An 18762-nucleotide genomic window follows, 5' to 3' on the forward strand; every position below is an offset into this window, starting at 1 on the left:
TGGGGCAAGATATTTTGATTGGTTAGTTGGTTGGTTGGTTTGTTTTTGGAAAGAAAAAAGCAAATACCTTAATAGGAATAGGGAATTTTAGAAAATAAAAACTCTTCTTATTTCTGACCCTCTTTTCCTGAGATAAAATGGAATTCCTTAGGAAATTGCACTGTGGAATTAAGTGGCTGTAGATCTGGAAACAAGGTTTTTTTCTGTACTTGTTGCCTTTCTGCCTGTGTATGCATGAGACCATGAGTGTGCCAGGGAAGAGTGTGAACTGTATGTGGCCTGGCTGGTTCAATGTCCTTGTCAAAATGACTTTCCTACGTGTTTGGGGGAACAGCAGGCTGATCTGGTGATCCCTGTGTTGCAGGATTGGGAGTGTCTGTGCTTCCAGTTAGGGACCTTGGTGGCTAGCTCAGGCTCTGGTGTTAGCGAGAGCAGCCCCAAAACCTGCTGAGTTCCAGTGTAGCTGACAGAGCTGCTGCCATTTCAGCAGTCACTCTGGCTCCTTACAAAGATTTTAGTGCGTCCCAGCACAATTCATGAGTCCGTTTCTCTGCCTCCCCTTCGGTTAGAAAGGCTGCAAACTGGGAATGACAGAATGGCTCCCGAGCTCCCCCCAGGCTCCTGCCATCCCTTCCTCACCTCTTCCCGAGACCCCACATGGTCGGACACACAAGGTGTCTCATATGTGCTACTCCCAGATGTGTGAGTACGTGGTCACTGAGTGAGTGGGGGGACTTGGTTCTCTCCAGTAAGGAAACCGATAGTGCAGTGTGCTGGCAGGAGATGCTCTGGCTGCTGCATGGCTCTGCCACATCGCCCCACTGTGGCACCTGACCGTTATGTGCTGCCCGTGACCCATCAGTTTGGGGCCTGGGGTCAGAGATGAATCTGGCTTTGAGAGGCAGGTGCTGTGGCAGGGAAACGAAGCTGGAGACAAATGAGTAAATGCTAAAGATGCCTGACAACTCTGTGCACTTCTTGAAGGTCCTTATGGCTGTTACCCCTCAGGCAGAAGAGGACAGAAGGGGAAGGAGAAGTCACCTTAAGCCAGTGGGAAGGGGCCATGCAATAGGAACAAAGTGTGCCTGCTCTTCTGTGAAGTCTTTTCTCATCTGAAAAACATCAACTGTAAGTTTACAATCTCACTTTTCCATATTTGCATGAGAATAAGTCTGTTAAATACTCTGCAGAAAGTGAATGAGGCATTTGTGTAAACAACAGCATTTTTAAATATGAACTAAAAATCTAGGAAGCCTTTGTACACCCACCTTTGCTATCCCCCTTTTAGCTTCTCTGAAGCCCTTTCATAAAGTTATCTTTTTACTTTAAAAAAAAGCATGTATTGTTACCATGTTTGTGCTCTGGTATTTTCGCTTTGCCTCATACGGAATAGCTGTTTTTATGCTAACCCTTCAGCTCAGCGTCTGATCCGACAGCCTTCTTCCTTATGAAGCTCTCTGATCTTATGTGAGCAAATATCTTGTAATTACATTTCACAATAATTGCAAAGACAGTGTAATAAACCACAGCAGAACTAGCTCTAGTGATGGTGGAGAACTGTGAGAAATGTAATATGAAAGCAAGAAAGCAAGCTCTAAGAAGTGAAGTTGGTTTTCGGAGGCAGAAAAAGAAAAAACAGAGTGCAAAGGTGGGCTGAACAGAGATGGAAGGATATTCTGATTTTGCTAAGAGCAACAGCAGCATTGATGTTTTGCTCTTTGCTTTGTATTCTTTCCCTTATTTCTCTCTATGTATTGGACATACAGACATTTTAAAGCAAGATAAGACTTCCTCATTTCTCTATATTATTGTAGGGGTTATTTCTTAGTGGTTCAAATGCAGTAGTTTCTTTCCAGTTGCAAGATGAAAAACCTCCACCCCCAGTTTTGAGTAGCAATAGCTTCCTCAGGAGCAGGTCAGATGCCTGGCTAAATATTCCAGGCAGTTCTTTTAGAATGAGATTGCAGTTGTGATACATGTGGCAATTGCATGAGCACTGAAGGTGCTCGCACTCAGTACTCGTGCAGGCAGGTTTCCTTGTGGGTAAAAACCTTGCAGGTTGTTTTTTTTTAGCGATGCGCTATTGCTATTTAGAAGACTACTTACTTTCATGGGAAACATTGTGCAAAGTGGTCTGCACAGGTGTTGGTTGATATTTGTGTAACAACAACAAATACTAGAACAGGAACTGAGATCCAAGTTCCTCTGGATTTCAGGAATATTCCAATCCTGTTTCTAATCTGTGCATTTTTGATTTGTCTCTATCAAATACCAAAGGCATTATTTAAGTATAAGATAGTTTCTTAAATAGTTACCACAACCTTTTTCTGAGGAAGTTGCCCCCAAGAAAGTTTCTACATATAATGAGAGGTGCCTTTATAGCCCATACAGACTTGCAAATTGGAAGAAGTGTTTTGCATGTGATAGCTACCAGTAGTACAGAAAACAATCTGGAACAGTTCAGCCCCCATCCCTCACTCTTATAATTAGTTACCGTAGTTTAGATGCCAAACAGAAAATTATTATCCTTCGGAACTGCCATTTCCCATAACTATTTGCCAGCCTTAATTTCATTATATGCTATAAAAAAACCTCTCCGCAAACTCTGCTACAGAAACACAATTGCCTTAGAAAAGTAGCTAAAGCATGTGAGGGTTAAGCGTAACTTTTTTCCCATAAGTGTCATTTGCCCGACTCAGAATTCTTTAATAGATACTGAGCAGCACAGAACCGAAAGTATTTTTAATTTCAGCGCTTTGTATATTTACAGAGGGATTACAACAAACTTCTACACTTTATCTACATTTTAATAGGTCAGTGTGAACATATGAAGTGTATTAAGGTGGACTGCCTTACTTATTAAACGTACGTGAATTCGTCAAAAGCCCTTAGCAGTTGTACGCAATAGGGGCTGGAAAGCCATGCATGATTGAGGTCATGCATCCAGCCAGTTTGTAAGATGATCCCTCTGTACCGAGCCATCAGCCGTCCTTAGCATAGGGGCGCACTCATACACGCATTCCTGTCAAGTCATCTTGTGAAAGGCTGCTTGCTTCCAGCTTGGCTTGAAAGTGCAACCTTAATAAAACTCACTGAAGTCTGAGAGAAAATAGCAGTTCTGCAGCAGATAGTGTAGGGGAAAGAGACTGGGATATGCATATGCAGCTGACTAAAGCAGGCTACATGCTGGACTGTAACAGAGAGGAAACAATAAATCTTAACTACTATGCAATAAATATTCCCAATTTTAACTAAGGAAGCTATCCTCATAGTGAAATTAAAAAAATAACAGTTTATCCAAGCTTGATTCCTAAAGTGTGCTTCTCCAGTCCTTTTTCCAAAAACTTCAAGGGAAATTAAGAACAAATTTAAAGAACGAGGAAGAAAAAGTTTTTCTTAAAGTAGGAAAGGAAAGTAATAATAATATGTCAGTTTTCCTTTCCTTTGCTTTCCTGGCAGCGATTCTTGCTCATATAGGTTGTAATAACCAGCGTCGGGGTCCAGAAGCCAGTGGGAGAAGATTTAACCGGATTCAGCATGGGCAGTGCACCTATACTTTCATTCTGCCAGAACAGGACGGGAACTGTCGTGAAAGCACGACAGACCAGTACAACACAAATGCTCTTCAGAGAGATGCTCCTCACGTGGAACAGGATTTCTCTTCCCAGAAACTGCAACATCTGGAACATGTGATGGAAAATTACACTCAGTGGCTGCAAAAAGTAAGTGTTTCTTTTTTTTATTTCTCACTAAACGGATTTTTTTGGTGATGCTTAGGCTGTTCAAAGTTTTGATCAGTTTCTGTGAGAACTGAGGTAATAAGGATTGATCTAGTTCGTGGCTGTGGGGGGGAAAAATGTTTCAGCCAGAGTGCACACTTCTTAGTGACATGGCTCTCGGGAGCAGAATTTTCTTCATGTTACTGAAAGATGCAACTTCTTAAAGCTTTATCTCAAGAGCCTATGGATGTTTGTGAGCCAGAGAACACAAAAATCCTCCAGACACTCTAATGACAGAACTTGCTAAGTATTCCTCGAAACTCTACTTATAGTTCACAGCTTCAGATCAGATGCTATGCAGGATACCTGCTACTCTGACAGCAAAAGGGATCATTTAAAAAAATCAGCATTTAAAGGCACTGGGTTAAGAATATCATTGTTCCCCCATAAATAGATCCTGTAATGCTATTCTACCCAGCTAATTGCTGGAAAGAAAGAAGAAAGTATATAGGCATTTACACTCCTAAAACATCGCAGTAAAACTTTTTAACTGTGTAGACTACACTGGACTTGAAACAGCCTGTTTTAATTTGTGTGTGTGTACATGCATTCTTTCATAGAAAGGGAAAAATGGGTTTGAAGGTGTTGCAGTAACTTAGCAGAAGTAATTATTTTTAAGAATTTGTGCAGTAGCTCTAAACTTCTAATGAACTTTTCAGTATTTTATGTATGAGCTGAAGTTTGGGCCTGAAAAGACTTAAATATGTGAGTAATTCTCACTCATATGAGCAGTCCCATTCACCTTAACAGGATAATTCACTTGTGTAAAATTACATACCTTGCAGGATCTTGTCCTTGCCTTGGTAATGAAAATGCCTTGGCATAGCTGACCAGTAAAAATAAATAGTCAGTCAGTCTTTGTATACAAAGTTATTTGTAATATTCCCATTCTCACACTGGCATTTTGACCTGGCAAAACTTAGAAAATTGAGCAACTGAGTGATGCAACTAGTCGTGTAAGATGGCACAAGAAAACTGCTGTATGTACCCATTTGAGAGATACATGATTTAACTCTAACACAAGTTCATACTAAGAATGAACATCAATAAAAATCTAGCGAAGACTACTAGGTGGGCTAAAAAGTCATATTAGCGTAGTTACTGTTACCTATCTCATTTACAAGTTTTGTGTCATCCAGACAGTATACAAGACAGAAATATGTTAAAAAGCATATACAGCTGTCCCCATCCCCCTAACCCTACTAAAATCTTTAGAGAGGATTTCCTGATCTCTTGGTAAATTAATTGTGCTCTTTGCATATCTGGCTCTTAGCAAGAGAGACACGACTCTGTCCACTAAACATATGACTATAAAATAAAACATAACTGAGCATTTCTTTTTTAGACTACTTTCCTCATTTCTGAATATCTTGGTCTGCTTTGGGGAATATACGGCTGGAAATGAGGGAATGTCTTTTGTAGAGGAAAGCATTTCTTAAGAAATTATTTTACTGTATCTTGGGAGGCTGAGGCAAGCACTAAAAAGAGGAAAGTTGTTATCTGTGTTTATGCACACACGATTTTACTTGAGCAAATTGCCTGCTGAATCATGCTTAGAAGACTTTACTTATTCTGTGTTTGTCCACTAGAGACTGAACTAAGATCACTGTTTCACTGTGAAATGAACATGAAGAAATATGAGTCTCTGGAGTGTGAATGTCTGAGTTAGGGTTAGTCTTCTCACACTTTGGAGGGAAGTGATTAAACAGGTAGGAAGCCCAATGAAAGGGGTTTATATCTGAGGACTGTTTTCTTCTGCAGTGATTGTAAAACTGACTATGAGCAGAACCATCCCCCTCCTCCTTTCCTTCCCAGCCCCCAACCCTCTGCTCCCAGGGGTTTACATAAAACTGGGATTGTGCACGTATCCCCATGTGTCAATTTTCCCTGGAATGAAAGGACCCGTTTCTCTGTGTGATGGAGTACGGCTCACTCTGAACAAATGAGGTTGATGCAGCTCCATTATAGCATCTCTGAATACTGAATTTGCTTTGTTGTTGTTGTTGCCATTACAAAGCATCTCATTTCCAGCCATTATCTCAGCCATAACTCATTTCCTTTCAAAACAAGGGTAATGCTTAAGTGTAATGAATATATTATGTAGATATCTCGCATCTCATTTTTATGCTTTGCCTTTATTTTTCCCCCTAGATTTTTGGTATCAGGTATAACTGCTGCTACACTAAACAGCATTTTACAATGCACCTGCTGGGAACAAAGTAAAGAATAATTAATGGTTATAGGTTTATGACTGGAAGTGAATAGTTATAATAAGAAATAATGTTTAAGAATTTGAGATATATTCTGACTTATATAAAGGAAATATGTTTATTACTTCAGGTATTATATATCACTCTCATTAAAATTGTACATAGGCAGTGTTTGGCAGGGTGAATTATTTTCTCAGCACAAATGCTAGTCTGCAATATTGGAAGAGTATTTATTGAGAAAGTTTTTAAGAATCATGGTTTTCTTAACTCTATTATTTTAATTTAAAAATGTTTTTCTTTGTTGTCTAAACTAGCAGATTTCTAGAAGCAAAACAAGTATTCTTTTTTTTTTTAAAAAGGCAATTTTTTAATGCTTAAAACCAAAAGTGCTTCTTTGATCACCTACCAGCTTGATTGTAGATAAAACCGCCCTGGCTTGGGTTGCCAATTACAGGCAATTAAGTCCCAGCCTTGTCCATTAGCATTTGCATATCTATAGTCAGTGTAACTGGGATTGGTTGACAAACCAGGGACATGGCAATACGCTCTGTGCAGAAACTGCTAGGAAGAAGATGACTTGGTAAACATTTTTAGCGATTTTCCTAGAACTGTTTATTTTAATACGGGATAACTTTCCCCATTGTTTAAGCTTGGGTTTAATTTCTGCAATATGTTTATACTAATAGTTCAAAACAAACAGTTCATCACATTTTCTTTCTTGCAGTAACTGACTGGCACACGTGATACTGTTTGGTATTTAATTGCAGTATTTAAGTATTGCCAAAGAGGAGTTGCATGAAATGTTATCATCATGTCTTGCTTGGGAACTTTCTGTTAGTCACCTTGCTGAACTTACGGTATCGATGGACTCACTATACATTTAGGATAGCTTTATAGGTGACTGTTTCACATACTTATCCCTCAGTCCAAATAGTAGTAATAATTGTTATTACAGTAACAAATGAGTTTTATATGATCCACTCTTTTTTTTCTGATCATTACTTAAGCAGAATACCATAAAAGTTTAAAATGAATCGTTAATAATAGTATAGTATAAGAAGCCAACACAGATGTACAAATTTGAGTTGAAAGTGAACTACAATCATTCTGGTTTGTCAGCCAGTATCCAAACTTAGAATTTTCTTTTTTCCTTTTCTCAGCAAATATTGATGGTACCCCTACACTTAAACCAAATAAAGAAGCTTCAACTCACTTCCCTTTCCCTTTAAAGTGCCTGTGCTGTCACCAGCTATAACAGAAGAAGTATAAAATGATGAGCTGGATTCAGTCATTAAAGAAAGAAATGATGAGCAATTTTTCTGGGGTATCTGTAGCCATTTGATATTGACTTTAAAGTTTATTCTCACTGTGGTTTTGATAAATTATTTGTCTATGGCATTCTCTGTGCTCTTTGTTGATTTCCTTATTTTGCAGAAGTAACACCGCAAGTGCTCACTTGTGTTTTAAACATGTAAGGAATCTAGGTTTTGAGGGGGACCAGTCGTTGTATGGAAGAAACTGGCTTTTGGAAAGACTGGTGTCTGCCACTGTGTGCTGTGGCTCGGTTGAAAGTCTGCCCCTCTCTGCTGTCTTTACCAGCAGGACCTACCACTGCAACAAAATAGTAATAATATGCTTATGTGTGTGGAGTGGCTGGATTTTGCCCTGGATTTTACATGGTTTGCTGAAGATGGGAAAATCCCTTGCATGTCACTCTTGCTGTGAAGCTGTGTGACAGTGTGACAGAGCCCGCCCTGAAGAGGACAGATCTAAAGACCTGTCATAGTATCCTATGAGGTAAATTTATGTTAACATAAAGATGGAGGTGGCCATAGTGTGTGTAAAATTTTGTCGCATTAAGAAACCAGTTTTCCCTAGTTCAAATATTACAAGAAATAGTAAAAATTCCATTTTATTTATGGTTATGGCTCATTGGGCATTTTGTAATGTAACATGTGACCTTAAAGTCCACATAATATTTGGATGTTAAGTCCAATCTGGAGATCCATGATGAAGTCCTGTTAATTTTCACAATAAAAGCAGGCCATTAGATTTGGAATCTGCCATTCTGCTTGTATGAGCATTACTAGCAGGGCTGTGTAAGGAATGGCTTTCCAGTAAATCTTTCATTTTCCAAGGTGGACCAGGGCTAAAAGGAAACAGTGAGAAAGCTTCATCCAAAACTGGCCACTAGCCTCTTATTTGGCAGCCAGCTTGAACGTAGATTTCTTGTCTAGACCAGAGGCTGTTTACTATTCTCGGTGGTCCTTTTTGCTTTGGAGTCAATGAATTCTCATATCCAAACCTAGTGACGTTGGAAGTGCAGTTCCCACAAACAAGCTGCGAAACAAATGGTGGGATTCAAATTAGTGGGATTACTTATACAGCATGTACTACTCAATGGGTAAATATATATAAAAGCCAAATTTAAGGAGCAAAAATAAGTTAGCGGAAACAAACTTGTTGTAAGAAAATTCACATTTGAGTGTAAAACCAAAATTGTTTATTTACCTCCAAAAAAACTCTTGGCCAATAATATGACTGCATTTCAAAGCTTTATTAATCAAATTGCTGAAGTCCTTGGGATATTCCGAGGTACCCACAAGAAAGAGGCAAGACTTCAAATGTGGAAATGCCTGAAAGCTTTACATTATTGGGGGATAACCTATTTGGCAATGTTTTTTTTAAGAAGCAGAAGAATCAGAGAAGTAGACTGAAGGGCAGTCTCACATGTTGCCACATTTGGTAGCAAATTACTTAAAAAAATATTTCCCATGCTTGGACAGAAGTCTTTATCATAATGTGCAGTAGAACCTGAATGTGTTTATTTTCAGTGATGACAGCTGTAATTAGGAACTTTCTGGTAACAATAAAATATTACATTTATTAGTCATCAGAACTGTCCAACCAACATGCCCAGTGGGAGATCTCATTTGGAGCACTGAGAGCTTTTCTAAATGAAACTGATATAAAGTAAATGGCATGTCATTTTGAGGGTGCTGAGAACTCATCGTTCCCATTCTCTTCTGTGGTTTGGAAGCAATCTCTACTTCAGTGCTGGGTGCCTTGGAAAAAAAAAAAAAGATAGCCCATGTGGGAAAAGTATAGAGCTGGGTATTTTAGGCCTGCATCATCCCACCCAAACTTCTGGCCAAAACCCTGAGATACCCAAGATAGGTTTTTCTTTGCTGTGGGGAATCTCTCAGTGCTGTGTCAAGAGACAGTAGCAAGCCCAGAGGAAGAGCCAGACATCTGAACTGTCCTGTGGAAGTCCCTGATCCTCTTCATTGACTCCAGGGAAATCCTGAGCGGATTGCTTCCTTATTTAAATGCCTCAGTTAAGTGGGACAGATTTAAGCTTTACTTCTGTCCATGTCTGTAGTATAGACTTCCCTTGTGACTGCAAGGAAATCGTAAACTTTAAGTATTCCTGTTTCCCTTTTCTAACACAGATATAGTACTACTACTCAATTTCACAAGGCTGTTGGGAGGCTTAATATGTTATTTTCTCTGTTGCTTTTGGAGTCTTTCTGGTGGAAGGTATTTTGTGCTATTAACAGTTTATGTATGATAGTAATACTTCCAATGTTTACAGAACATGGTGTGAGATTAAAAAATCTTTTGGAAGGAAATTAGTTTCAAAATGAGTAACTAAAATAATTTATAAAAAATAAGCAGATAAATATAATTAATATGAATCTATAATGCTAAGTATATTTTGCAGGTTGCAGTTGAGTAAATGGATTATATATGTCCTGCTAACAATGAAAAGGGTCCTCATTCTTGCAGTCCTCTTAAAAGCTGTCGAGCAGCTGCTGCTCCAACCTGTATTCATCTAAGATGAATAGGACTGTAGCTTAGTCTTGTATGGATTCTCAGGAAGACCAGTGAGGAATGGGCAGTTTTTCAGAGCTATTGTTACCAGCAATTTTGAATAAACTTGTCAGTATCAAAACTGGGCTGACTTGTGTGATTTATTGCAAGCAAATCCTGAAAGGTGAAGGCACTTAACAACCTGCTTGTATTCATCTCGATTTACAGTTCAGCTTAGCTGAGTCCTCTTCTCTGTATTTGCAATAAGATGCAAATAAGGAAGAGCTAGGAAATGAGGACCCTCTAGAACCAGTATCATGGTTTTAGTTGTGCTGCGAACCTCATCTTCAGCACCAGCAGCTCAAATGTCTTGAATAAACAGCCCTGGCGTAAAAGTCTTCCCAGTAGCGTAAGGATTTCCTTTCTTGTTAACGGGTTGAAGTTTGATGAGGAAAAGGAAATTGAAATAGTTTCATATTTCACAGGAAAGGTTCTTTTTCTTATGAAACAAGCTGTACTTTAACAGAAGGTTATTCTTGTGTAACCACATGTGCATATTTTAGAAAGCGTTATGAAACACCAGGGTTATGAATACTCACTTGGACGGGTAACTTAGAAATGCCATAAATTGTTGCACATTTGCACTACATTCTCATTAATGTTCCTACACAAAGATCAAGCTTCGCTTTTCATTAACCTTAGTTAGGAATCAGGTTAATCTGAAACAGTGTAAGTCACTCCTAAATTGGGATAAGAAGTCTATCCAGGGACTTGCACCAGTTTAATTATCCCTGTTTAAAACTGATGCAAGTCAAACCAATGCAACTTCCTTGTCTAAACAAGACCTAACAGTGGGGCTGTGCTCAACACTGAAAAGACATATGCGTACAGACGGTCAAAGCAAGACAGGTATAGGGTCAGCTGGAAAGGTGCTCAGGTTGCACTATTCTACATTTCTAAAAATTGTTTGCTTTCAGAATTAAGACAAACGAACAAAAAAAAATGGATTAAGATAATTTTATAATCTCTCAGAGGAAGACATACAGAAAATCAGTATTCTAGGCCATGGAGATACATGATTGAGAGAAATTTCTTATACTCCCTTGACCAGCTTCTAGGAGCAGAAATGGAAAAAAAATCCAGTAAGAACAGTGTAATAGTTAGAGAACTATGCTAGTTCTATGATGGAATATTTGTGTCTTTAGCAAAGGTACTTTAAAGGTCTGTTATACCGTAGTACATGGTCAGTCACATGATCTGTGTTACTATTCCTGTCTTTAAAGAGAGAGAAATAGGCTGAAAGTGCTGATATGGTCTTGCAGTTGGAAAACCTGGTTTGAAGATCCATGAATAAAAAGTGGCTGATGATTAAAAATTCTATAAGAAGTCTGCAGAATTCCTTTCCCTTGGACACCTCACACTGGTGCATGAGTGTATGCACACATATATGCATGCACATACACACATATATGCATTTAGATTTTTGGAGTGTCTGGTGTTAAGGTACATGGAAATGTACCTTAACTAAGTGTTGTGTCTTAAATCCATTCTTATGTTTTAGACCTACTTACCTGCTGTCAATCTGTTGTTGTTCTGGAATTGACCTGTTGGCTCAAAAAAACCAGAAGAGTTGGTAAAAAGTTGAAACCTTGGTATTGTACATGCATTAATTCTGTGTGAATGAGTCCCTGTACTGTCTTGCCAATAAATCGTAAGCGTGCCTTTGCTTTTGTCCTTTCCAGAATGTCTATGAAGCAAACATTTTCACATATTCTGGAAAAAAAATTGGACCTTTTTACTCCCCATCCCAGACATATTTCTGTCCTTACATGTGCATATGTTGCAAGACAAACCTGATTGTGCTTTGTGCATGCATGGCATCTGCTTCTTTAATAGGACTTGGCATAACTATATAGTTCTAATTTTTCATCAGGTCTTCTGGGAATTTTTATTTGTTGGAGTAAATTCTTGCCATTTGTCAAGTTTTGTCTAGCTGTCTTGTTGCAAATAATGCACCAGGTGTTGCTTCTGCAATAGGAACGTATGGGAACAACCAAAATCCACTTGTTCCAGAATTCCCTTCTGACTCTGTTCTGCCTCAGGATTTGGGTCCTAAAATTCTTTCTCCTCCCTCTGTACCAAGCAGAAAAATAGGCTTGAGAGATTACCCTAGAGATAGGATAAGCTCTGAGCATCCCTGCCAGGAAATTAAGGCAAGACTAAAGAACTGTGGGAGAAAACTGGAAGTATGAGCAAATGACCTTAGAAGGTAATTTGTCTCTTTTTGACAGCATGGCTTCTTTCACACAAGAGCATAGATGATCAGATTGGTGCTAATCAATTTTGAATTTAAAAACTATTTCTGCTGCAGGCTGATATGCCATTTATAGACTGATCCGGCCTTCTTTCACAACTAAACTTCCTTTAAAGGCTTTCTGTGTGCAAGAGGATTTTCTTGAAAGATACTATCTATGTTACAAAACTTCTGTCTTTGGGATAACATTGTTCAGCAGGCCTGGCTTTTAGTTTCCTCATCTGTGATCCACATCAGCCTAAACCTGCAGAGGGAACTTGTAAGGTTTCAAAGAGAAAAGCAGTGGTGTCATTTGAGTGCTCCTGCCCACTATTTTAAATGTTACAACAAACATTCAGTCATTATCAAAGATTCTCCAGCCTTCAAAGTGGGGTTCTTACTTCCTGATTGTAGGTGGAAAAAATCTGATTCTCAGTGTGCAAATTTACTATTTTGAGATGTATTTTAATATTTGACCTTTAGTACACTCCAAATCCACAGAACACATTTTAAATACCCACAAAAATCAAAGGAGCAGTCCTAGTACAATCTCTAGAGATGCTTTTACATTTATCTTCAGGGTTGTGATAGACTTGCCTGCCCTTTGAATCATATTATTTATGAATGTTTTAAAGTTGTCAGCCTATGCTTATAGAAGTTTATTTTTCTTTCTGAATCTCTTGTCTGCAAATGTGGTCTTGCACAGTGGAGATTTAGGAAAAAATAATGTAGCTGTTGTTAAATAATGCCTTTGTAAATTTTTTTTTTTCTAAGCATTGTGTTGAACGAATTTTCAATTTGCATTAAACCACCTATGGCTCTATTTAAATGTGCTGATTTTCACTTTCATACGTTCAGCTTTGAATAGCTTTAGCAATAATTATCTTCTGGGAGTTTTAGTTCTCATGCAGAAGTCTTTTGCAGGAAAGAGAACTGTATTAAATAAATCTCTTTTTTAAAACTTTCCCATCAGCTCCGTGTGTGGGTAACAGTGAGGGTGAATAATAGGGTCATTTACATGCCTTTCTCTTCTCTCTTCTGAGTCACGCGTTTCTGTCTCAAGAAGGCAAGGATCTTCAGATAATTATCTCACTATCACTATCAGAGCACTAGTTCTCCTAAAAACCTAATATTTTCTATGAAAAACCTGTGTAGAAATGACTTGATATTTCTGAAATCTTACAGAAACACTTTATATACAACCTGGTTCTCTGAAGTCTCCTCCAACATCAAAGGACTCAATGAAGCCTTTGGAAATTGGGCGTTCATATGTAGATAAAAGTAGCTGAAATGAGGATTTAGGATCATTGCCATTATCGTTTACGTATTAAGTATATTTATTTGTGTCATAATTAAATATTTACCCTCTACAGTCTTAATTCATCAGGAAATTCCTGTGGCCTTCTAGGAGGCCACATCAACAAGTCAACACAGTAACGGGCAGCCTCCAAACCATGATGCCTTTGGTGCTGTGCCTGGAATTTTGAGGATCTGCTTAGAGGGAAAATTGCTCAAAGGCATGACCTAATCTTTTCCTGAATGAACTATTCCCCTTTGTTCCTTGGCTAAAACTTCATACTTCACTCTGCGTGTGACTTACCATAGTAGAGATAAATGGTCAAGGGCTACCTATCTTTCCTGCGTCACTTCTATCCTGTTAATGGGAAAGGCCATCAATGCTCTGCTAGAAAGTTTTTCTGTGTTACTATTTTTGTGCGGAGCAGATATGGACTGCAAAATTCTTTATCACTTTAGCCTGTTAACTACAGAGGCGATGATTAAGGTTGTTTCTCTTCACATTTTTCTTGAATGATCCAGTTTGATCTCTTGGCTTTTCCAAGAATTCTGGCTGATGCAATAAATATCTCTTTGTATATTCCTCTGACATTGTTTACCTCCATGACATTGGACAGCTCAACCGTTATGGTCTCTGCCTTCATGTCAGTTGTTAAAGAACTATTTGTACGTACCTGTTACAATATCAGAGTTTTATGCAGGGTAGCATAAGCAAGACAACTGTATTTGAACAGGCACACGAGGCAAGAGGAGTTTGCCAAGTACCAAAGGGTTATCATTAAAGTTGAAGGATGATTACAGCAGAGTGAATTCAATAATCATTGGTAAATGAGGAATTTTTATAGTTTGAACTGCTTGATGAGCCATTGTGCCAGTCACTGTACAAAGATATAATACATGGCTCTATCTGAAACTAAGAAGTATTCTGTTGAATGAGTGATTTCAAATCCTTGTTTACTGAGTTTTGTTGAGAAAGCTGGCTTTGTTTCACACTCCACTGACTTCCCTGAAACCAGGTTGTTAGTTGAGTTTCTGCGTCTCATCTCACTGGCAAAATCCTTGCACCTCATTGCAAGCTTACATACAATGCTCTAAAGACACAATGTAAAGCTTGGGTAAACTACGTGAAATATCTGCGATGAGTTTGTGCGTTGAGTAAACTGTAAATGCAATAAGAATATATGTAGCTTTTTCAAGTGCTTTTTTATGATTTTGAATTCCATAAAATAGTTGTGGGACAGGTATCTCCCAAGGAAACTGAAGATGAGTTTGTAACTGCGAGCTATTGTGTCTTGGAAGGGGTCATCTCATAGAAAGTGTAAGGGACCTGAAGAAAGATTGAAAAGGCTAAATATAAGGTGGGAGGTGGGGATGTTGCTTCAGAGCAAGAAGTCTGTCTGTTTGAGGTTGATAGAGGACTTTCATTAAAAGTCTGATAGGAAGGGTGAAGGTTGCTGTTGTAATCCATAAATTTGTGTGCTGCCCAAGGTATCAACGTGTCACTAAAGCACACACAATAGGATAACTTCTGCAGTGACAGAAAAGTCTGAAAAATTACTCAGGTGTGCAGCACTATGTTCAGTAAAATGCCCTGAAACAATGTAGCTGTAAGCTATTACTGGCTGTGTGGCCTTACAAAGATCATAATACTACAGATTTCAGGAGTCTGCTGAAAAAAACCTCATCATAGTTGAGGAACATTTTATTTAAAATAAGACTGTTTTCATTTTTAAAAAAAAAAGAACAGAAAAAATATTTTTCTGAATTTAAGAAGAATAGAGGAGTGAGTCAAAGAAGATGCTCAGCAGCATGTTTTAACGAGGAAACAGTGAATTCTCCAAATTTCACTGGTTATTGAAGTATCTGAAATGAAGACAACTCCCAGCTGAAATGTTGAGTAGAACCAGAATGCCATGTGTGGTAATGCAGGTGGTCACCAACGTGGGACTCTCTTACCAGGAACACTCTCACAACTGTCAATGACAACCTCAAAAGTAATGTTTGTGTTTGCTGCATATACTTGACCATTAAGTGAAGAAACAATTTACTAGCATCAGGCAAACACCATGGAGAGTCTGTGATGAGCTAGAGGTCAGAAATACTAGAAAGGCATTTGCCCAAATTTGCCAACTTTAGATTTTGCAAGATCTAAGGACTTGACCCTGAAAGCGCCAAGGGTCCTGTTTTGAGTTGATGGTACTCAGAACTTTCCAGGAAACATCTAGCGCATTACAAGCTTTACCCCTATAAGATAAATTGTCTTCATTTCACCACTGGAGAGCGTTATCACAAGCACATAGCTACTTTTCAGTAAACTTCAACAGGAGCTAGAACTGAGTGGGAATTGCTCTGTTACTCTAAACAAGCACACATCTATTTTATACTTTTGGATAAGTGGATGAGAATGGGAAGTCCAGAGACTTCCTGTAGAAGCCTTCCTATAGACACCAATGTCACAACAATTCAAAGCATCAAAAAAAGGTGAATTAGAATTCCTTGCACAGTTCACCTAGGGGATCATATGACCTTAGATACCTTTTTTTTGTCAATGCATGATAACCATGATGGCACATGCTGTACTGGCCACCAATAAGTCTTAAAAGCATAAAAATATTGTTATGTATACAGGAAGTGAATAAATTATATATTGAGGTGTTTATACAACGTATTTATATATTGACTTTTAAAGTGCAATAGATGTACCAACATTAAAAAGTGTTGTAAAACTAAACACAGGAAGAAATAAAAGAATTTGTCTGGAATTCAGGTTCTTAAAGCTAGGATTACTGATTGTATTTCTTTAATGCTAAACCAGTAAGCCAAAAAAAGCAGCAGTTGTTACCTTCTACCTTAATGCCTCTGAATGCTCCCCACAAAAAAAAATGCATTATGAACCCTAAAAATGAAAAAAAAAAAAAGTTTCCTTGATCCAGGATTTAACACTCCTACACATCTTGGAAACATCTAGTAATTTGGCCACTGACCCCCTGGGGTATTTTCTAGAAGCAGAATTGAGCAAGACTGAAAATGTTTTTGTTGCACTGTTATGGGCATGAAGATGCAACATGAATTCTTGATTCGTAAAATATGAACCAAGTGTGACATCCTTTTCCTCTTTGTGCATTTTTAAAGACTACTTCAACATTTTAATTCATTATTTTGCTGCTGAAATCATGCAGAGGTCCTGAAATTACAATCAAAACTCTGGTCCTTTGTCACTAGAATTAGCCTTGGGTTTATTCCTCTGGGCTATAACTCGCCATGATGTAACACTGGGAATGTGTGTTAGGGTAAATTTCCCATTTTCATTCTTCTTAAGTTTCAGGAGGACACCTCAGTATTAGTTATGTCAGCATGGTTTTGAATGCTGTCATGTTTTCACTTCCGTAGTGAAATCCTTCTGAAAGGCTATAAGCAAGCTGCAGCAAGACTATTTTTAGAATACTACTTGTAATGCAATACAAGCTTTATATTGTGAGACAGCTTCACATGCTAAGTCAGAGTTGCTAGGTTTTTTTTCTATCAGAGTGGATATTAATTTTGGGTTTGCTTCTATTAGGCTTAGTCTGGTATTGCTATCACTTTTTCCAGGTGTTGCTAGCATGAGCCCTTACCAAAAAGTATGACTAGAAAAAACAGTAATTTCCTATGGGAACATGAACCCAAAGGAGGTTTTCAACACATTCCACAACCTCAAACTATTATCATTAAATAGTCTCAAGAGGATTAGAAACTAGAAAAAAAAAGTCTCTCGACTCTCACCCGTAGTGTGATGCTAATGAATTCCTGTGGACCGGACCATGGCCGATGCTGCTCACAGTGAATCAGCAGTAAAAATCTGAGCTCATTTCCTGTCCAGCAAAGGGCATTTCCCAATCCCAAACCCACCTAGCCGAAGCTGACCCCTTGCCCCCTCCTTCCCCCAGCGCTTTCAAGAGTGGCAGAAGTTCCAGGTCTATGTTTTAGGGCTGGCTCTCTGGATTCACCTACTTCAAAATGCCTCTCCCCTAATGTAAGGGGATTTCTTAACAGTAAGAGACAGACCTCAGCTCTGTCCAGCCAAACCCATTTGGCAGGACAGGAAATTCCCAGATGGTCAGGAGGAATTTTAAAGGGCTGGAGATGTATGTTGCAAAATGCTAGCCTGGCACCCATGGAGACTGAAGTCTGTTATTTATAGAAAAGCAGAGGCAGAAAACAGATGGTGTACTTCCTCACAATATGCTCTACAATCGCTGCATTGTGTCAGCATAAATTTGTGGGGTACCACATCAAGAACTGAGATGATAGTATGGTCTCTATCCCCAGACAGTTCTTTCCTCCAGATGCCTAGAAAGATACCAGCTAATACCACGTGCAGTGGTGGTTTTGTAATGCAAAAAAGACCAGTTTTAGAAAGCTCTGGAACAACAGTGTAAGTCAGAAATCATGTCAATGGCATCAGTGGAATGATGCCAATGTCAATCTGCTGCAGCTGAAAGAAGATTCAAGTCCAGTCTGTGAGAAGCAGATAAACTCAGATTTTTTTTGTTCATTTGAGGATACGATTCTGTGTACAGCTTTTATTATGTGCACAGTCTTCTCCCAACACTCCCCAGGCCTGAAAGTGGGATGCACAGCTCATGAAAACAATTTTATAAAGGTATTTTCAGTATTTCCTTTTTTGTTCACGTCAAAAAGAACGTAACGCCACTTTGCCTATTGGGTTTTTTCAGTATTCCTCTTTCCAGTCCCTTAAAACACCAAAGAAGAACTGAGATACCTGTTAAAACAGAAGCACTCAAACTGACCAGGCAGATTATCTCAATTTAAACCTAGTCTCGGATTCTATCTGGCCTGTATTTTCAGGGGACATTTGAGTTTTTTGTGTTTCTTTTGCTGAAGCCAGTCAGGAAATGTTTTTGTTTCTTTTCTGAAATGTTTTAAAATAGAAAAATCCTTTTTGTTGACATTTTCTGCAGATTATTTGGATGTTTCCGTGAGATATTTGTGTGACAGAATTGCTATGTAGCAGATGTAATCCAGTTAGAGACCTTCCAAACTGAGGGCTTGAGACCTCAGGTAAAAGTACCACATGGCAGAGGGCAATGACTGCAAACCAAAATGCTGTGATTTTCAGCCAAAAGGGTAGAATTCTTGGTTAAACAATGTCATCTGTCTCTTTTTTATCTATTTATTTATTTATAAATTAATCTTCCTTTTCTTTTAAAAAATTGAGTTTTTCATAGACTGAAAGAAATGTCACCAGAAAACATTTTTCTGCTGATAAAGAGAAAATCAGCAGACTGCTACAAAGTGATTGTCTTAGGGCTTACTTAAGTGAAAGTAGAATCAACTTCCAGTATTATCTTGGGGTATGAAGAAGTCCAAG

At 38.5% G+C, this 18762-nt stretch overlaps 1 protein-coding gene across 1 annotated transcript in view; it reads left to right on the top strand.

Annotated features, from left to right (window-relative positions):
• The first annotated feature begins 3425 nt into the window (after window positions 1–3425).
• The window catches only part of ANGPT1 (angiopoietin 1), a 170486-nt gene continuing 155149 nt past the window's right edge, over window positions 3426–18762 (top strand). The window contains exon 1 of the mRNA XM_059815195.1: window positions 3426–3722. Coding sequence (XP_059671178.1) covers window positions 3426–3722 — 297 coding nt within the window. The remainder of the gene's footprint in view (window positions 3723–18762) is intronic.

The sequence above is a fragment of the Gavia stellata genome, chromosome 3, assembly GCF_030936135.1.
Source record: "Gavia stellata isolate bGavSte3 chromosome 3, bGavSte3.hap2, whole genome shotgun sequence".
Classification (NCBI taxonomy): Eukaryota; Metazoa; Chordata; class Aves; order Gaviiformes; family Gaviidae; genus Gavia; species Gavia stellata.